At 50.4% G+C, this 22419-nt stretch overlaps 1 protein-coding gene across 1 annotated transcript in view; it reads right to left on the bottom strand.

The window, feature by feature from the left end:
• LOC142243773 (1-phosphatidylinositol 4,5-bisphosphate phosphodiesterase gamma-1-like) overlaps nt 1–22419 on the bottom strand; it is a 150996-nt gene that overhangs the window by 6106 nt on the left and 122471 nt on the right. Inside the window, exons 5-9 of the mRNA XM_075315972.1 lie at nt 20388–20472; nt 17454–17534; nt 13778–13812; nt 3243–3315; nt 2589–2690 (exon numbers count right to left, since the gene is read on the bottom strand). Of these exons, the coding sequence (XP_075172087.1) occupies nt 2589–2690; nt 3243–3315; nt 13778–13812; nt 17454–17534; nt 20388–20472 (376 nt within the window). The remainder of the gene's footprint in view (nt 1–2588; nt 2691–3242; nt 3316–13777; nt 13813–17453; nt 17535–20387; nt 20473–22419) is intronic.

The raw sequence follows: 22419 nt of genomic DNA, 5'->3' as shown, positions 1-22419 counted from the left end.
ACACCACCCCAGAGCACACAGCAGGCTGTGGACACCACCCCAGAGCACACAGCAGGAGGGGGACACCACCCCAGAGCACACAGCAGGCGGGGGATACCACCCCAAAGCACACATCAGGCGGGGGACACCACCCCAGAGCACACAGCAGGCGGGGGACACCACCCCAGAGCACACAGCAGGCGGGGGACACCACCCCAGAGCACACAGCAGGCGGAAGACACCACCCCAGAGCACACAGCAGGCGGGGGACACCACCCCAGAGCACACAGCAGGCTGTGGACACCACCCCAGAGCACACAGCAGGAGGGGGACACCACCCCAGAGCACACAGCAGGCGGGGGATACCACCCCAAAGCACACAGCAGGCGGGGGACACCACCCCAGAGCACACAGCAGGCTGTGGACACCACCCCAGAGCACACAGCAGGCGGGGGACACCACCCCAGAGCACACAGCAGGCGGGGGACACCACCCCAGAGCACACAGCAGGCGGGGGACACCACCCCAGAGCACACAGCAGGCGGGGGACACCACCCCAGAGCACACAGCAGGCTGTGGACACCACCCCAGAGCACACAGCAGGCGGGGGACACCACCCCAGAGCACACAGCAGGCGGGGGACACCACCCCAAAGCACACAGCAGGCGGGGGACACCACCCCAGAGCACACAGCAGGCTGTGGACACCACCCCAGAGCACACAGCAGGCGGGGGACACCACCCCAGAGCACACAGCAGGCGGGGGACACCACCCCAGAGCACACAGCAGCCTGTGGACACCACCCCAGAGCACACAGCAGGCGGGGGACACCACCCCAGAGCACACAGCAGGCGGGGGACACCACCCCAGAGCACACAGCAGGCGGGGGACACCACCCCAGAGCACACAGCAGGCGGGGGACACCACCCCAGAGCACACAGCAGGCGGGGGACAGCACCCCAGAGCACACAGCAGGCTGTGGACACCACCCTAGAGCACACAGCAGGCGGGGGACACCACCCCAGAGCACACAGCAGGCGGGGGACACCACCCCAGAGCACACAGCAGGCGGGGGACACCACCCCAGAGCACAGAGCAGGCGGGGGACACCACCCCAGTGCACAGAGCAGGCGGGGGACACCACCCCAGAGCACACAGCAGGCGGGGGACACCACCCCAGAGCACACAGCAGGCGGGGGACACCACCCCAGAGCACACAGCAGGCGGGGGACACCACCCCAGAGCACACAGCAGGCGGGGGACACCACCCCAGAGCACACAGCAGGCGGGGGACACCACCCCAGAGCACACAGCAGGCGGGGGACACCACCCCAGTGCACAGAGCAGGCGGGGGACACCACCCCAGAGCACACATCAGGCTGTGGACACCACCCCAGAGCACACAGCAGGCGGGGGACACCACCCCAGAGCACACAGCAGGCTGTGGACACCACCCCAGAGCACACATCAGGCTGTGGACACCACCCCAGAGCACACAGCAGGCTGTGGACACCACCCCAGAGAACACAGCAGGCTGTGGACACCACCCCAGAGCACACAGCAGGCTGTGGACACCACCCCAGACCACACAGCGGGCTGTGGACACCACCCCAGAGCACACAGCAGGCTGTGGACACCACCCCAGAGCACACAGCAGGCTGTGGACACCACCCCAGAGCACACATCAGGCTGTGGACACCACCCCAGAGCACACAGCAGGCTGTGGACACCACCCCAGAGCACACAGCAGGCGGGGGACACCACCCCAGAGCACACAGCAGGCTGTGGACACCACCCCAGAGCACACAGCAGGCGGGGGACACCACCCCAGAGCACACAGCAGGCGGGGGACACCACCCCAGAGCACACAGCAGGCGGGGGACACCACCCCAGAGCACACAGCAGGCGGGGGACACCACCCCAGAGCACAGAGCAGGCGGGGGATACCACCCCAGTGCACAGAGCAGGCGGGGGACACCACCCCAGAGCACACAGCAGGCGGGGGACACCACCCCAGAGCACACAGCAGGCGGTGGACACCACCCCAGAGCACACAGCAGGCGGGGGACACCACCCCAGAGCACACAGCAGGCGGGGGACACCACCCCAGAGCACACAGCAGGCGGGGGACAGCACCCCAGAGCACACAGCAGGCTGTGGACACCACCCCAGAGCACACAGCAGGCTGTGGACACCACCCCAGAGCACACAGCAGGCTGTGGACACCACCCCAGACCACACAGCAGGCTGTGGACACCACCCCAGAGCACACAGCAGGTGGGGGACACCACCCCAGAGCACACAGCAGGCGGGGGACACCACCCCAGAGCACACAGCAGGCGGGGGACACCACCCCAGAGCACACAGCAGGCGGGGGACACCACCCCAGAGCACAGAGCAGGCGGGGGACACCACCCCAGTGCACAGAGCAGGCGGGGGACACCACCCCAGAGCACACAGCAGGCGGGGGACACCACCCCAGAGCACACAGCAGGCGGGGGACACCACCCCAGAGCACACAGCAGGCGGGGGACACCACCCCAGAGCACACAGCAGGCGGGGGACACCACCCCAGAGCACACAGCAGGCGGGGGACACGCTGCACTCACCTCGTCCAGCTGCAGCACCGGCTCCGGCGTCTCCACATCGCTGTCCCGCATGTAACTGCACAGAAATTCCCGCACTTTCCCGAGGTCACTCGCCCAGACGTCCTGCAAGAAGAGACCATGGCAGGGAAGACAGTGGGGTACGGCAGCTGAGCTACTGCTCCGGCTACAGTGGGGTACGGCAGCTGAGCTACAGCTCCGGCTACAGTGTGGTACGGCAGCTGAGCTACAGCTCCAGCTACAGTGGGGTACGGCAGCTGAGCTACATCCCCCGGCTACAGTGGGGTACGGCAGCTGAGCTACATCCCCCGGCTACAGTGGGGTACGGCAGCTGAGCTACATCCCCCGGCTACAGTGGGGTACGGCAGCTGAGCTACATCCCCCGGCTACAGTGGGGTACGGCAGCTGAGCTACATCCCCCGGCTACAGCGGAGTACGGCAGCTGAGCTACAGCCGCGGCTACAGCGGGGTACGGCAGCTGAGCTACATCCCCGGCTACAGCGGGGTACGGCAGCTGAGCTACATCCCCGGCTACAGCGGGGTACGGCAGCTGAGCTACATCCCCCCGGCCGGTGACAATACACCCTAATATTCTATTACTGCTCCTAGAGATGGAGGATTAGCGCAGATCACTGCCCCTTATTCTGTGTTTCTCACCTTCTGGTCAAATTGAAGGAAGCGCTGGAAGTCGTGGAGTGAGATCTGACACAGCGCCGGGCGGTCCACATTCCTGCGGAAACACAAGCACATGGTACCTCATCCACTCTATACTGATAACTAGAATGCTCCCTACTTACCATACATAGCATGTATAGGCTACTGCTCTGCCTAATGTATACATACGCCTCACTGAAAATACTGCACATTCCTCACTAGAATGCTCTGTACACTGCACATTCCTCACTAGAATGCTCCGTACACTGCACATTCCTCACTAGAATGCTCTGTACACTGCACATTCCTCACTAGAATGCTCCGTACACTGCACATTCCTCACTAGAATGCTCCGTACACTGCACATTCCTCACTAGAATGCTCTGTACACTGCACATTCCTCACTGAAACACTGAAAATACTGCACATTCCTCACTAGAATGCTCTGTACACTGCACATTCCTCACTGAAACACTGAAAATACTGCACATTCCTCACTAGAATGCTCTGTACACTGCACATTCCTCACTGAAACACTGAAAATACTGCACATTCCTCACTAGAATGCTCTGTACACTGCACATTCCTCCATAGAATGCTCTGTACACTGCACATTCCTCACTAGAATGCTCTGTACACTGCACATTCCTCACTAGAATGCTCTGTACACTGCACATTCCTCACTAGAATGCTTTGTACACTGCACAATCCTCACTAGAATGCTCTGTACACTGCACATTCCTCACTAGAATGCTCTGTACACTGCACATTCCTTCATAGAATGCTCTGTACACTGCACATTCCTCACTAGAATGCTCTGTACACTGCACATTCCTCACTAGAATGCTCTGTACACTGCACATTCCTCACTAGAATGCTCTGTACACTGCACATTCCTCACTGAAACACTGAAAATACTGCACATTCCTCACTAGAATGCTCTGTACACTGCACATTCCTCACTGAAACACTGAAAATACTGCACATTCCTCACTAGAATGCTCTGTACACTGCACATTCCTCCATAGAATGCTCTGTACACTGCACATTCCTCACTAGAATGCTCTATACACTGCACATTCCTCACTAGAATGCTTTGTACACTGCACAATCCTCACTAGAATGCTCTGTACACTGCACATTCCTCCATAGAATGCTCTGTACACTGCACATTCCTCCATAGAATGCTCTGTACACTGCACATTCCTTCATAGAATGCTCTGTACACTGCACATTCCTCACTAGAATGCTCTGTACACTGCACATTCCTCACTAGAATGCTCTGTACACTGCACATTCCTCACTAGAATGCTCTGTACACTGCACATTCCTCCATAGAATGCTCTGTACACTGCACATTCCTCCATAGAATGCTCTGTACACTGCACATTCCTCCATAGAATGCTCTGTACACTGCACATTCCTCACTAGAATGCTCTGTACACTGCACATTCCTCACTAGAATGCTCTGTACACTGCACAATCCTCACTAGAATGCTCTGTACACGGCACAATCCTCACTAGAATGCTCTGTACACTGCACATTCCTCCATAGAATGTTCCGTACACTGCACATTCCTCACTAGAATGCTCTGTACACTGCACATTCCTCACTAGAATGCTCTGTACACTGCACATTCCTCACTAGAATGCTCTGTACACTGCACATTCCTCACTAGAATGCTCCGTACACTGCACATTCCTCACTAGAATGCTCTGTACACTGCACAATCCTCACTAGAATGCTCTGTACACTGCACATTCCTCACTAGAATGCTCTGTACACTGCACATTCCTCACTAGAATGCTCTGTACACTGCACATTTCTCACTAGAATACTCCGTACACTGCACATTCCTCACTAGAATGCTCTGTACACTGCACATTCCTCACTAGAATGCTCTGTACACTGCACATTCCTCACTAGAATGCTCTGTACACTGCACATTCCTCACTAGAATGCTCTGTACACTGCACATTCCTCACTAGAATGCTCCGTACACTGCACATTCCTCACTAGAATGCTCTGTACACTGCACATTCCTCACTAGAATGCTCCGTACACTGCACATTCCTCACTAGAATGCTCCGTACACTGCACATTCCTCACTAGAATGCTCTGTACACTGCACATTCCTCACTAGAATGCTCTGTACACTGCACATTCCTCACTAGAATGCTCTGTACACTGCACATTCCTCACTAGAATGCTCTGTACACTGCATTCCTCACTAGAATGCTCTGTACACTGCACATTCCTCACTAGTATGCTCTGTACACTGCATATTCCTCACTAGAATGCTCTGAACACTGCACATTCCTCACTAGAATGCTCTGTACACTGCACATTCCTCACTAGAATGCTCTGTACACTGCACATTCCTCACTAGAATGCTCTGTACACTGCACATTCCTCACTAGAATGCTCTGTACACTGCACATTCCTTCATAGAATGCTCTGTACACTGCACATTCCTCACTAGAATGCTCTGTACACTGCACATTCCTCACTAGAATGCTCTGTACACTGCACATTCCTCACTAGAATGCTCTGTACACTGCACATTCCTCACTAGAATGCTCTGTACACTGCACATTCCTCACTAGAATGCTCTGTACACTGCACATTCCTCACTAGAATGCTCTGTACACTGCACATTCCTCACTAGAATGCTCTGTACACTGCACATTCCTCACTAGAATGCTCTGTACACTGCACATTCCTCACTAGAATGCTCTGTACACTGCACATTCCTCACTAGAATGCTCTGTACACTGCACATTCCTCACTAGAATGCTCTGTACACTGCACATTCCTCACTAGAATGCTCCGTACACTGCACATTCCTCACTAGAATGCTCCATACACTGCACATTCCTCACTAGAATGCTCTGTACACTGCACATTCCTCACTAGAATGCACTGTGTACTGCATATTTCTCACTAGAGTGCTCCGTGTACTGCATATGACTCACTAGAGTGCTCCGTACACTGCACATTCCTCACTAGAATGCTCTGTACACTGCACATTCCTCACTAGAATGCTCCGTACACTGCACATTCCTCACTAGAATGCTCCATACACTGCACATTCCTCACTAGAATGCTCTGTACACTGCACATTCCTCACTAGAATGCACTGTGTACTGCATATTTCTCACTAGAGTGCTCCGTGTACTGCATATTCCTGACTACAATGCCTTCTGTACTGCATATTTCTCACTACAATGCTCAGTGTACTGCATATTCCTGACTACAGTGCTCAGTGTACTGCATATTTCTCATTAGAATTTTCTGTGTGTTGCATATTAGTCAATAGAATGGCCTGATTAGTGCATATTCCTGCCTTCAATGCTTTCTGTTCTGCATATTTCTCACTAGAATGTTTCGCGTGCTGCATATTTCTCACTATAGTGCTCCATGTAATGCATATTCCTCACTAGAATACTGCGTGGACTGCATATTCCTCACTAGAATGCTCTGTGTAGTGCATATTCCTGACTATAATTTTTTCTATACTGCATACTTCTTATTAGAGTGCTGCATGGACTGCATATTCCTCACTAGAATGCTCTGTGTAGTGCATATTCCTGACTATAGTGCTTTCTATACTGCATATTTATCACTAGAATGCTCCGTGTACTGCATATGTCTCACTAGAGATGAGTGTGATGGTGCAATATGGGCGGTTGTGTATAATTTTGTGTAGGTTCGTATTCTAGGCATGGTGCTCTGTCCATTCTGTGTATTCCTTGTGTGTACATTGTCCTGTTTGCAGGTTAATCACCCCTTGCCTGGCTTTTGTCCCTAAGTCTGGGGGAGGAGGCCTGGGATCCACCTAAACTCTCTGCCTACCTGGGGGATTATTCATTCTGGCTGAGAGAGACAAGAGTGAAGGATTAAGATTGATCCTCCGAGAAAGAAGCTGACACCCCAGAGAGACTGTGAGAAACCCCGATTTCACTGGAAAAGGACTGCTGGAGGATTGTGACTAACCTCCTGGGACATTTATGCCCTTACTGGACTACTTTACCCTCTGTGTGGTGGATTATTTTATGGATCTTTTGATTTGCTTGGAATAAAGAATCTCTGGATTGTTCACCCATCTCTCGCTCTAATAATTGTGTGATATCAGAGAAGGCCCCCATGACAATGAGTACAACCCCAAGAACACCATCCCAACCGTGAAGCATGGGGGTGGAAACATCATACTTTTGGTGGCTTGTCTGCAAAGGGGACAAGACAACTGTACGTTATTGAAGGGAGGATGGATGGGGTCATGTATTGTGAGATTTTGGCCAACAACCTCCCTTTCTCAGTACGTGCACTGAAGATGGGTTGTGGCTGGGTCTTCCACCATGACAACGACCCAAAACACACAATCAGGGCAACTAACAAGCGGCTCCTTAAGAAGCATTTCAAGGTCCTGAAGTTGCCTAGCCAGTCTATAGATCTAAACCCAAGAGAAAATCTCTGGAGGAGCTGAAACTTAATGTTGTCCAGAGTCAGCTTCAAAACCTGAAAGATCTGTATGGAGGAGTGGACTGAAAGATCTGAAGAAAATCTGTATAGAGGAGTGACCTGAAAAATCTGGAGAAGATCTATATGGAGGAGTGACCCAAATGATCTGGAGAAGATCTGTATGGAGGAATGACCTGAAAGATCTGGAGAAGATTTGTATGGAGGAGTGACCTGAAAGATCTGTATGGAGGAATGACCTGAAAGATCTGTATGGAGGAGTGACCTGAAAGATCTGTATGGAGGAGTGACCTGAAAGATCTGTATGGAGGAGTGACCTGAAAGATCTGTATGGAGGAGTGACCTGAAAAATTTGTATGGAGGAGGAGTGACCTGAAAGATCTGGAGAAGATCTGTATGGAGGAGGAGTGACCTGAAAGATCTGGAGAAGATCTGTATGGAGGAGTGACCTGAAACATCTGGAGAAGATCTGTATGGAGGAGGAGTGACCTGAAAGATCTGGAGAAGATCTGTATGGAGGAGTGACCTGACAGATCTGGAGAAGATCTGAATGGAGGAGTGACCTGACAGATCTGGGGAAGATCTGTATGGAGGAGTGACCTGAAAGATCTGGAGAAGATCTGTATGGAGGAGTGACCTGAGAGATCTGGAGAAGATCTGTATGGAGGAGACCTGACAGATCTGGAGACGTTCTGTATGGAGGAGTGACCTGAGAGATCTGGAGAAGATCTGTATGGAGGAGTGACCTGACAGATCTGGGGAAGATCTGTATGGAGGACTGACCTGACAGATCTGGAGACGTTCTGTATGGAGGAGTGACCTGAGAGATCTGGAGAAGACCTGTACGGAGGAGTAACCTGAAAGATCTGGAGAAGATCTGTATGGAGGAGTGACCTGAGAGATCTGGAGAAGATCTGTATGGAGGAGTGACCTGACAGATCTGGAGAAGATCTGTATGGAGGAGTGACCTGACAGATCTGGAGAAGATCTGTATGGAGGAGTGACCTGAGAGATCTCCAGAAGATCTGTATGGAGGAGTGACCTGAGAGATCTGGAGAAGACCTGTATGTAGGAGTGACCTGAGAGATCTGGAGAAGTTCTGTATGGAGGAGTGACCTGACAGATCTGGGGAAGATCTGTATGGAGGAGTGACCTGACAGATCTGGAGAAGACCTGTATGGAGGAGTGACCTGAGAGATCTGGAGAAGATCTGTATGGAGGAGTGACCTGAGAGATCTGGAGAATATCTGTATGGAGGAGTGACCTGAGAGATCTGGAGAATATCTGTATGGAGGAGTGACCTGAGAGATCTGGAGAATATCTGTATGGAGGAGTGACCTGAGAGATCTGGAGAATATCTGTATGGAGGAGTGACCTGACAGATCTGGAGAATATCTGTATGGAGGAGTGACCTGATAGATCTGGAGAAGATCTGTATGGAGGAGTGACCTGAGAGATCTGGAGAAGATCTGTATGGAGGAGTGACCTGACAGATCTGGAGACGTTCTGTATGGAGGAATGACCTGAAAGATCTGGAGAAGATCTGTATGGAGGAGTGACCTGAAAGATCTGGAGAAGTTCTGTATGGAGGAGTGACCTGAGAGATCTGGAGAATATCTGTATGGAGGAGTGACCTGAGAGATCTGGAGAAGATCTGTATGGAGGAGTGACCTGAAAGATATGGAGAAGATCTGTATGGAGGAGTGACCTGAGAGATCTGGAGAAGATCTGTATGGAGGAGTGACCTGAGAGATCTGGAGAATATCTGTATGGAGGAGTGACCTGAGAGATCTGGAGAAGATCTGTATGGAGGAGTGACCTGAGAGATCTGGAGAAGATCTGTATGGAGGAGTGACCTGACAGATCTGGAGAATATCTGTATGGAGGAGTGACCTGACAGATCTGGAGAAGACCTGTATGGAGGAGTGACCTGAAAGATCTGGAGAAGATCTGTATGGAGGAGTGACCTGAAAGATCTGGAGAAGATCTGTATGGAGGAGTGACCTGAAAGATCTGGAGAAGTTCTGTATGGAGGAGTGACCTGAGAGATCTGTAGAAGTTCTGTATGGAGGAGTGACCTGACAGATCTGGAGAAGATCTGTATGAAGGAGTGACCTGAGAGATCTGGAGAAGATCTGTATGGAGGAGTGACCTGACAGATCTGGAGAAGATCTGTATGGAGGAGTGACCTGATAGATCTGGAGAAGATCTGTATGAAGGAGTGACCTGAGAGATCTGGAGAAGATCTGTATGGAGGAGTGACCTGAAAGATCTGGAGAAGATCTGTATGGAGGAGTGACCTGACAGATCTGGAGAAGATCTGTATGGAGGAGTGACCTGATAGATCTGGAGAAGATCTGTATGAGGAGTGACCTGACAGATCTGGAGAAGATCTGTATGGAGGAGTGACCTGATAGATCTGGAGAAGATCTGTATGGAGCAGTGACCTGAGAGATCTGGAGAAGATCTGTATGGAGGAGTGACCTGAAAGATCTGGAGAAGTTCTGTATGGAGAAGTGACCTGAAAGATCTGGTGAAGTTCTGTATGGAGAAGTGACCTGAAAGATCTGGAGAAGATCTTTATGGAGGAGTGACCTGAGAGATCTGTAGAAGTTCTGTATGGAGGAGTGACCTGACAGATCTGGAGAAGATCTGTATGAAGGAGTGACCTGAGAGATCTGGAGAAGATCTGTATGGAGGAGTGACCTGACAGATCTGGAGAAGATCTGTATGGAGGAGTGACCTGACAGATCTGGAGAAGATCTGTATGGAGGAGTGACCTGAAAGATCTGGGGAAGATCTGTATGGAGGAGTGACCTGACAGATCTGGAGAAGATCTGTATGGAGGAGTGACCTGACAGATCTGGAGAAGATCTGTATGGAGGAGTGACCTGACAGATCTGGAGAAGATCTGTATGGAGGAGTGACCTGAAAGATCTGGGGAAGATCTGTATGGAGGAGTGACCTGATAGATCTGGAGAAGATCTGTATGGAGGAGTGACCTGAAAGAGCTGGAGAAGATCTGTATGGAGGAGTGACCTGACAGATCTGGAGAAGATCTGTATGGAGGAGTGACCTGACAGATCTGGAGAAGATCTATATGGAGGAGTGACCTGAAAGATCTGGGGAAGATCTGTATGGAGGAGTGACCTGACAGATCTGGAGAAGATCTGTATGGAGGAGTGACCTGATAGATCTGGAGAAGATCTGTATGGAGGAGTGACCTGAAAGAGCTGGAGAAGATCTGTATGGAGGAGTGACCTGACAGATCTGGAGAAGATCTGTATGGAGGAGTGACCTGATAGATCTGGAGAAGATCTGTATGGAGCAGTGACCTGAGAGATCTGGAGAAGATCTGTATGGAGGAGTGACCTGACAGATCTGGAGAAGATCTGTATGGAGGAGTGACATGATAGATCTGGAGAAGATCTGTATGGAGGAGTGACCTGAGAGATCTGGAGAAGATCTGTATGGAGGAGTGACCTGATAGATCTGGAGAAGATCTGTATGGAGGATAAAATGTAACTTTTATTTATGTCCATATTAAAAACTTTAGTTCATGTTTGGCAATAAAAATATAAACCAGGGTGGAGGTGTGAACACTAACACATGGATTACACGTCTCAGCGACAAGTATTGGCCATCATCACGGTCTAATTGGGTAATTGGGGATAATCATTTTAAACTCATCAACATTGAAACTACAACACGAAGAAGGAAAAGTTGAGGAATGATGAAGGTCACAGGACGGAGACGTCACTTATCTTTACACAATGAGAAAATGGAAACTAAATTTTCCCACCTTCTGGATTTCTCCAGCCTGGAGTTTGAGCCTCGTGCTGAAATCCCGGCACCTCCAGCCTCGACCGCCTGCACTGAAGTCATTAATGGTCATCTGTGGAAGCTTCTGCTTTAAATGCAATTGTGCAAACCATCAAGATCCTCGGCCGGCAGTTCCTGTGTAATCACCGACCAATGACGTAGCAGATGTGCCTGATGTAGACGAGTCTGGAGACTCTGCAGCCATGGAAGACACGTCTGTGGATGCAGCATCCACAGGAGCAGGTTTAGGCCACATAGGCTGCTTATTTTAGTGTGAGGAACTTGTGGTCTGGTGGTGTTGTGCTGGAAAACATCTCCTGGGACACTTTGGAGAAATGGCCGAACCTCTGGTTCCATGATTGATCCGTTCTGAGCTGCAAGTGAAACTGGATGTCACACACTGAGCCTAAGGTGTCTCACAGGGTCTACACAATCCACCAGAAGCTTCTGCCTGACATTGAGCTACAAGGTGTCCACTGACTGCACAACACCACTCTGAAAGACAATCATGATGCAGAGCAAGATGGCAATGGAGGTTGGATTGGAAATCTGTCTTCTTCAGCGATGAGTCTGGGTTGATCTCATTCACATCCGGAGATTGGTCTGGAGACCACATGGGTAGCACTAAGGAACGACACTCTGGATTATGGTGTGAGGTTGTATAAAGTAAGGCCGCCGGACCCTTCTAGTGTCTCTAGACATATCTCCTATGGCTGCAGTGTCTCCAGACTTGTCTCCTATGGCTGCAGTGTCTCTAGACTTATCTCCCATGGCTGCAGTGTCTTCAGACGTGTCTCCTATGGCTGCAGTGTCTCCAAACGTGTCTCCCATGGCTGCAGTGTCTCCAGACTTGTCTCCTATGGCTGCAGTGTCTCCAGACTTGTCTCCTATGGCTGCAGTGTCTCCAGACTTGTCTCCTATGGCTGCAGTGTCTCCAGACTTGTCTCCTATGGCTGCAGTGTCTCCAGACTTGTCTCCTATGGCTGCAGTGTCTCCAGACTTGTCTCCTATGGCTGCAGTGTCTCCAGACTTGTCTCCTATGGCTGCAGTGTCTCCAGACTTTTCTCCTATGGCTGCAGTGTCTCCAGACTTGTCTCCCATGGCTGCAGTGTCTCCAGACTTGTCTCCTATGGCTGCAGTGTCTCCAGACTTGTCTCCTATGGCTGCAGTGTCTCCAGACTTGTCTCCCGTGGCTGCAGCATCTTCGGACTTGTCTCTTGTGGCTGCAGCATCTCGGTACTTGTCTCCTATGGCTGCAGCATTTTCGGACTCGTCTGCTGGGGCTGCAGTGTCTCCAGACTTGTCTCCCGTGGCTGCAGTGTCTCCAGACTTGTCTCCCATGGCTGCAGTGTCTCCAGACTTGTCTCCTATGGCTGCAGCGTCTCCAGACTTGTCTCCCATGGCTGCAGCATGTTCGGACTTGTCTCTTGTGGCTGCAGCATCTCTGTACTTGTGTCCCATGGCTGCAGCATTTTCGGACTCGTCTGCCGGAGCTGCAGTGTCTCCAGACTTGTCTCCAGTGGCTGCAGCGTCTTTGGACTTGCCTCCATCAAGTACATATGGAACATCATTGGTCGATGATTGCACAGGAGCTGCCGGCAGAGGATCCTGATAATTGGTACAAGTACATTCAGCGGCAGAAGCTTCCTCAGACGACCATTAATGACCTTAGTGATGGCGGCCGAGGCTGGAGGTGTCGGGATTTCTGCACGAGGCTCAGACTCCAGACCGGAGACATCATTTTGTTTCCACTTCTTCCTTGTTTGCAGATCAGTGACGTCTCCATCATGCCACCATGTGTCCTTCTCAGGGTGGTAATTTCAGTGTTGAAGAGAAGAGAGTAAAATAATAACCCATCAAGTGCAGTGATAAAAGGTAGTAATGATCTGAGTGCCCCAGATCACACCGAGTGCCCCCATAACAAGCAACAGAGCTTGGCTCTCACCTGAGCGGACCGCCGTGAGCCACACACGAGGGGCTCTGGAGCCACAGGCTGGGGACCCTGCTTAGATGCATCGTCTTGATGCTTCCTATCACCTGACTTCATTTTTACGTCTCTGCTCAGGAATCAGTTCAATTCCAACCCCGAGTGCAGCTCTGCAGGATGCCCCCAGCTCCCGGGGGTCTGTGCCGCGCTCATTTACATTATTGTGTAGCAGGCTCTTGCCGCCTCTGTCCTGTACAGAAGTGACGGCGTCATGTGTAATTATGCACCGCCGGCGCAGATCTGACTCACCGCAGAGGGAACGATAACTCCAGCTGCTCAATGATCTGCAGAGGAAAGAAATAGAGATATAATCATTCATGTTACCATCACACAGATCCACCAATCACACAGGCTCCTCCCACCACCTAGACTCCTCCCATCACACAGGCTCCTCCCACCACCTAAACTCCTCCCACTACCTCCACTCCTCCCAAAATACAGACTCCTCCCACACTCCTCCCATAACACAGACTCCTCCCAGATTCCACAGGGATTTCTCCCACCACTCTAACTCCTCCCACTATATAATCTTCTCCAATCACACACTCCGCTCAACATCTAACCTTTTCCCATCACCCACACCCCACCTGCCAGAGAGGACCCTCAAAATCATATTCCCAAGTACCAGACAGATTTCTCTCATTACCTACAGCCCACCCATCACACAGACTTCTCTTACTGCAAATGTGGCGCCCCTGACCTGGTCAGGCACCACTGAGTACTGCACCCATGCTGGGGCAGTGCTTCCAGGTAATTCCAGGAATAGGGTGTGTACACACAGACACATAGCAACCAGGTCTCCCACACCTTAGAGGGGACCCTTGGGCAGATCCAAGAGGGGGCGTTCCTCCACATCTCATCTAGGGGTGGAGGGGAGGGGCTGGAAGCTAAGGTGGCAGTGGCTGTAAGGAAAGTAGGAGGAGCTAGTCAGTCTGAGAACAGAAGGCACAGAAAAGGAGAAGGGAAGACGCGCGCTGACACGCTAGTTAGACCCTGCACGTGTAGTAGCCGTTGGCGGGGGAGAACCGGTTAACAGCAAGTCGGTCAGAAAGACGCTGAGGAAGTCAGCTGGTCGTGTACGGAGACTCCTGGTGACTAGGCATCCACGGGGAACAAGTCCCTAGAGTAGACGTCCATTTATTGATCTGCTAAACCTGCTAGTGGGGGGGACCACAAGTCCCACACCAACCAACTAGAGTCCAAGCCTCAGCAGCAACGAGGGGGCCCATAAGGAGGATCAAGCCTGGAGCCATCTACCTTGGTCCAAGCTAAGCTGCCAGGAAACGGGCCAAAAAGGGGAGAAAAAGCAATAGCGACTTCCCTGGATGAACCCCACCGTACTTCAAGTCAGGGGTTATCCGAAAAAAGAAGTGCTAGGAAGGCGAGTTAATGGTTACCCTCAGATCGGCCTGAAGGAGTTCCTGGTTCCTCCTGGTTTATCTTAGCATCGCCCGGGTTACCTCACAAAAACATCTGACAGTGAGTAAACAAGTTGAAAGACTTTCCGGACTGAGACTGAGTTATTCTGGGACCTGTTGTTCTACACACCCGAGCCCTGGGGCCCGCCTCACTCACAGGAGGCCACACCACCCACCCGGCTGCAGACTCAATCAGCCCCAGACGCTCGTTAAACCTGCAGTGGCGGTCACCCATACCCCTGACCGCAAAACCATGAGTGGCGTCACGACTGCCATGTATATAAACCTGATATACCTGTGGCCAGAGATACCAAAGTGAAGACCCTGCGGAGTCCTCGAAGGTGGAGTGGTGTCCCTGGGGCGACCGCTGCAGGTGGGCGATACAGAAAGACCCCTCTCATCACAGACTTCTCCCACTACACAAACCCCGCCCATCACACACTTTGATTCCCATTTGTGACCTCCCCACAGTTCTCCAAACAGTATAATGGCCACCACCTCAGGGTTCAGTCCTAGGCCGCCTCCTCTTATTGTCGGGGTTCCTCAGGGCTCAGTCTTAGGCCCCCTCCTCTTACTGGTGGGGTTCCTCAGGGTTCAGTCCTAGGCTGCCTCCTCTTATTGTCGGGGTTCCTCAGGGCTCAGTCTTAGGCCCCCTCCTCTTACTGGTGGGGTTCCTCAGGGTTCAGTCCAAGGCCCCCTCCTCTTACTGGTGGGGTTCCTCAGGGTTCAGTCCTAGGCCCCCTCCTCTTACTGGCGGGGTTCCTCAGGGTCAGTCCTAGGACCACTGCTCTTACTGTCAGGGTTCCTCAGGGTCAGTCCTAGGACCACTCCTCTTACTGTCAGGGTTCCTCAGGGTCAGTCCTAGGCCCCCTCCTCTTACTGGCGGGGTTCCTCAGGGTCAGTCCTAGGACCACTCCTCTTACTGGTGGGGTTCCTCAGGGTCAGTCCTAGGACCACTCCTCTTACTGTCAGGGTTCCTCAGGGTCAGTCCTAGGACCACTGCTCTTACTGGCAGGGTTCCTCAGGGTCAGTCCTAGGCCCCCTCCTCTTACTGGCGGGGTTCCTCAGGGTCAGTCCTAGGACCACTGCTCTTACTGGCGGGGTTCCTCAGGGTCAGTCCTAGGACCACTGCTCTTACTGGCAGGGTTCCTCAGGGTCGGTCCTAGATCTCCTCCTCTTACTCCTCCCCATGCCTGTCGCTCTTATTCATTCCCGTCTGCAGTACTGCAACTCTCTACTGATCGGTCTCTCTCTAACCAAACCTTCTCCTCTGCAATCTGTAGACTGATCACCTCAATTCACTAATCTCCCTCCCCTGTTCCCTCCTTCTAAATATTAATCAGAATCTCGTCAACCGTCTCCTCATACTTCATGCGCTCAGTAGTACCTGGTAACTGCACTTAGGTCCTGGCTGATGACGGATCCTGGTTGATGACGGATCCTGCACCATTATATGAGAATCTCTATATATAATAATGATGACAGGACCATGCATGATGATCACTTGTCACCGCCTGTGTCCCCCTAGATTGTAGCCTGCGGGCCGGACCCTCACTGCTGTACCTGGTAACTGCACTTGGGTCCTGGCTGATGACGGATCCTGCACCATTATATGAGAATCTCTATATATAATAATGATGACAGGACCATGCATGATGATCACTTGTCACCGCCTGTGTCCCCCTAGATTGTAGCCTGCGGGCCGGACCCTCACTGCTGTACCTGGTAACTGCACTTGGGTCCTGGCTGATGACGGATCCTGCACCATTATATGAGAATCTCTATATAATAATGATGGCTGGACCATACATGATGATCACTTGTCACCGCCTGTGTCCCCCTAGATTGTAGCCTGTGGGCCGGACCCTCACTGTACCTGGTAACTGCACTTGGGTCCTGGCTGATGACGGATCCTGCACCATTATATGAGAATCTCTATAAATAATAATGATGGCCGGAGCGTACATGATGATCACTTGTCCCCGCCTGTGTCCCCCTAGATTGTAGCCTGCGGGCCGGACCCTCACTGCTGTACCTGGTAACTGCACTTGGGTCCTGGCTGATGACTGATCCTGGCTGATGACTGATCCTGCAGCATTATATGAGAATCTCTATATAATAATGATGGCTGGACCATACATGATGATCACTTGTCACCCCCTGTGTCCCCCTAGATTGTAGCCTGCGGGCCGGACCCTCACTCCTGTACCCGGTGACCTGTTATTTTGTATCGTCTATATGGTCTGCTCCGTCTCTGCGGAATTATTTTTTATTACTAAGTCCTGATCCCAATGTCAGTAATGGACGCCGGTGTATCAGACTGTGGGAATTCTCTGGTATCAGCCATCTGTGTGCCGGTGCCAGTTCTCGCTCCCACGCACCAGTAAGCACTGCCTGGCGCTGGCAGAGGCACAATCACTGATTGTCAGTGAATTAGCATTCAGCCTGGTGATCCGGGCAGCGGACGAGTGCAAGCTCCGCAGCATCCTAATCCAGCAGACACTTACTGACTTCTGAGCATCGAACATCAGATTCTTGTAGAAAAGGATAAAGTGCGTGAAGCTGAGCTCGCTCCGGGCCTCGATCTCCTGGGGAAGAAGGAGAGAGACACGAGGGGTTAATAATACACGTAATTATACACATTGTCTGCAATCAGCCATGTAGACAGAACGTGAGGACCACCGAGACAGGAGGACCACAAGGACAGGAAGACCACCGTGAAGTGAGGACCACCAAGACGTGAGGACCACCGAGACAGGAGGACCACCGAGACAGGAGGACCACGGGGAAAGGAAGACCACCGGGACGTGAGGACCACCGGGACGTGAGGACCACCGAGACAGGAGGACCACCGAGACAGGAAGACCACCGTGACGTGAGGACCACCGTGACGTGAGGACCACCGTGACGTTAGGACCACCGAGACAGGAGGACCACCGAGACAGGAGGACCACGGGGAAAGGAAGACCACCGAGACAGGAGGACCACCGGGACAAAAAGACCACAGTGACGTGAGGACCACCGGGACGTGAGGACCACCGAGACAGGAAGACCACCGGGACGTGAGGACCACCGAGACAGGAGGACCACTAGGACGGGAGGACCTCGGGGACAGGAAGACAACCGGGACAGGAAGATCACCGGGACGTGAGGACCACCGAGACAGAAAGACCACTGAGGCGGGAGGACCACCGGGACAGGAGGACCACCGAGAGAGGAAGACCAATGGGATGTGAGGACCACCGAGAGAGGAGGACCACTGGGAAAGGAAGACCACCGAGACGTGACGACCACTGGGACATGAGGACCACCAAGATAGGAAGACCACTGGGGCAAAAGAATCACCGGGACGTGACGACCACCGAGAGAGGAGGACCACTGGGACGGGAGGACCACAGGGACGAGAAGACCACCGGGACAGGAAGACCACCGGGACGTGAGGACCACCAAGAAAGGAAGACCACTGAGACAGACCACCGGGGCGGGAGGACCACGGGGACAGCAAGACCACCGAGGCGGGAGGACCACCGAGACAGGAGGACCACTAGGATGGGAGGACCTCGGGGACAGGAAGACAACCGGGACAGGAAGACCACCAGGACGTGAGGACCACTGAGATAGGAAGACCATCGGGGCGAGAGGACCAGCGGGACAGGAAAACCACCGGGACAGGAAGATCTCCAGGACAGGAAGATCACTGGGACGTGAGGACCACCGAGACAGTAAGACCACTGGGGTGGGAGGACCATCGGGACAGGAAGACCACCGGGACGTGAGGACCACCAAGACAGGAAGACCACCGGGGTGGGAGGACCACCGGGACAGGAAGACCACCGGGACAGGAAGATCACCGGGACGTGTGGACCACCGAGACAGGAAGATCACTGGGACGTGAGGACCATCGAGACATGAAGACCACCGAGGTGGGAGGACTAACAGGAAGGGAGGACCACAGGTATGGGAGGACCACTGAGACGTGAAGACCACCGAGACAGAAAGGCCACCGGGAGGTGAGAACCACCGAGAGGGGAGGACCACTTGGACGTGAGGACCACAGGAACAGGAAGACCACCGGGATGTGAGGACCACCGAAACAGGAGGACCATTACAGGGACGGAAGCAGCCGACACAAACTAGCTGCCCACAAGGCACGACACATTCACCGTCAGCAAGCTGACAACACCAGCAACATTGGTCTCAACTATTCACCATTATCAAGAACTCCACTTGCTGACAGTGAATGGAAATATTCCTATTTACTCTAAAAGACGAAAACGTGTAATAATAATATCAGTAAGGAACCAGCGACCCAAAAATAAAGATCAGCACCGGCCGCCGCCACATGGAGAGGAACCACCGAGAGTCTATTCATGGAAAGCAAGCACAGATCATGACCTCTATCACAACTGAAAAATAGACCTGTTATAATGATGGACCACAATTATATGACATTGCCAGGGAAAAAATATCAACAGATAATGTACAGTACCACCTCTCCTGTCCTGTATATATACACTGCACAGTACCACCTCTCCTGTCCTGTATACTGGGTGTAATCCTCAGTATCTGTATTATTCTGTATATATACACTGCACAGTACCACTTCTCCTGTCCTGTATACTGGGTGTAATCCTCAGTATCTGTATTATTCTGTATATATACACTGCACAGTACCACTTCTCCTGTCCTGTATACTGGGTGTTATCCTCAGTATCTGTATTATTCTGTATATATACACTGCACAGTACCACTTCTCTTGTCCTGTATACTGGGTGTAATCCTCAGTATCTGTATTATTCTGTGTATATACACTGCACAGTACCACTTCTCCTGTCCTGTATATATACACTGCACAGTACCACCTCTCCTGTCCTGTATATATACACTGCACAGTACCACCTCTCCTGTCCTGTATACTGGTTGTAATCCTCAGTATCTGTATTATTCTGTATATATACACTGCACAGTGCCACTTCTCCTGTCCTGTATACTGGGTGTAATCCTCAGTATCTGTATTATTCTGTGTATATACACTGCACAGTGCCACTTCTCCTGTCCTGTATACTGGGTGTAATCCTCAGTATCTGTATTATTCTGTGTATATACACTGCACAGTACCACTTCTCCTGTCCTGTATACTGGGTGTAATCCTCAGTATCTGTATTATTCTGTGTATATACACTGCACAGTACCACTTCTCCTGTCCTGTATACTGGGTGTAATCCTCAGTACCTGTATTATTCTGTGTATATACACTGCACAGTACCACTTCTCCTGTCCTGTATACTGGGTGTAATCCTCAGTATCTGTATTATTCTGTGTATATACACTGCACAGTACCACTTCTCCTGTCCTGTATACTGGGTGTAATCCTCAGTATCTGTATTATTCTGTGTATATACACTGCACAGTACCACTTCTGTTGAGTAATAGGTTCTCACCTGTAACTTATCGCGTAGAAACCTCATACTCGGCACGCGGTAGTTGATTTGGGGCAGCAGCGCCTTTATATCCTTCAGTGTGACGCTATAATGGAAGGACAATCAGATTGTTAGATCTTGTTGGCGTTCGGTGGAATAACAGCAGATATGATATTGGTATCTGTCGTCCCTGTCAGGAGATGGGATTTGGATCCCAACTATAAATTTCTATTAATACAAATATCATTTCTTCTTAAAAGGGTTTTACCAAGAAAATAAATCTATTTCCTAAAATGAAGCCCCCTTTTATTTTAGGGTTATGTCTATTTCCTGATCACTGGTCTTCCTATTTACTTTTAAACTTGCCACATTTTGTCCACTATCCCCTATAATATGGCTGCCCTTCTCCTCAGTGTGATATAGTAATATATATAGTAATATGGCTGCCCTTCTCCTCAGTGTGATATAGTAATATATATAGTAATATGGCTGCCCTTCTCCTCAGTGTGATATAGTAATATATATAGTAATATGGCTGCCCTTCTCCTCAGTGTGATATAGTAATATATATATAGTAATATGGCCGCTCTTCTCCTCAGTGTGATATAGTAATATATATAGTAATATGGCCGCTCTTCTCCTCAGTGTGATATAGTAATATATATATATAGTAATATGGCCGCTCTTCTCCTCAGTGTGATATAGTAATATATATAGTAATATGGCCGCTCTTCTCCTCAGTGTGATATAGTAATATATATATAGTAATATGGCTGCCCTTCTCCTCAGTGTGATATAGTAATATATATATAGTAATATGGCCGCTCTTCTCCTCAGTGTGATATAGTAATATATATATATAGTAATATGGCCGCTCTTCTCCTCAGTGTGATATAGTAATATATATAGTAATATGGCCGCTCTTCTCCTCAGTGTGATATAGTAATATATATAGTAATATGGCCGCTCTTCTCCTCAGTGTGATATAGTAATATATATATAGTAATATGGCCGCTCTTCTCCTCAGTGTGATATAGTAATATATATAGTAATATGGCCGCTCTTCTCCTCAGTGTGATATAGTAATATATATATATAGTAATATGGCCGCTCTTCTCCTCAGTGTGATATAGTAATATATATAGTAATATGGCCGCTCTTCTCCTCAGTGTGATATAGTAATATATATATAGTAATATGGCTGCCCTTCTCCTCAGTGTGATATAGTAATATATATATAGTAATATGGCCGCTCTTCTCCTCAGTGTGATATAGTAATATATATATAGTAATATGGCCGCTCTTCTCCTCAGTGTGATATAGTAATATATATAGTAATATGGCCGCTCTTCTCCTCAGTGTGATATAGTAATATATATAGTAATATGGCCGCTCTTCTCCTCAGTGTGATATAGTAATATATATATAGTAATATGGCTGCTCTTCTCCTCAGTGTGATATAGTAATATATATAGTAATATGGCCGCTCTTCTCCTCAGTGTGATATAGTAATATATATATAGTAATATGGCCGCTCTTCTCCTCAGTGTGATATAGTAATATATATAGTAATATGGCCGCTCTTCTCCTCAGTGTGATATAGTAATATATATATAGTAATATGGCCGCTCTTCTCCTCAGTGTGATATAGTAATATATATAGTAATATGGCCGCTCTTCTCCTCAGTGTGATATAGTAATATATATATATAGTAATATGGCCGCTCTTCTCCTCAGTGTGATATAGTAATATATATAGTAATATGGCCGCTCTTCTCCTCAGTGTGATATAGTAATATATATATAGTAATATGGCTGCCCTTCTCCTCAGTGTGATATAGTAATATATATATAGTAATATGGCCGCTCTTCTCCTCAGTGTGATATAGTAATATATATATAGTAATATGGCCGCTCTTCTCCTCAGTGTGATATAGTAATATATATAGTAATATGGCCGCTCTTCTCCTCAGTGTGATATAGTAATATATATAGTAATATGGCCGCTCTTCTCCTCAGTGTGATATAGTAATATATATATAGTAATATGGCT

Source organism: Anomaloglossus baeobatrachus, chromosome 6 (genome assembly GCF_048569485.1).
Source record: "Anomaloglossus baeobatrachus isolate aAnoBae1 chromosome 6, aAnoBae1.hap1, whole genome shotgun sequence".
Taxonomy (NCBI): Eukaryota; Metazoa; Chordata; class Amphibia; order Anura; family Aromobatidae; genus Anomaloglossus; species Anomaloglossus baeobatrachus.
Note: the sequence above shows the minus strand (reverse complement) of the source record. Positions and strands in the feature narration are given on the sequence as shown.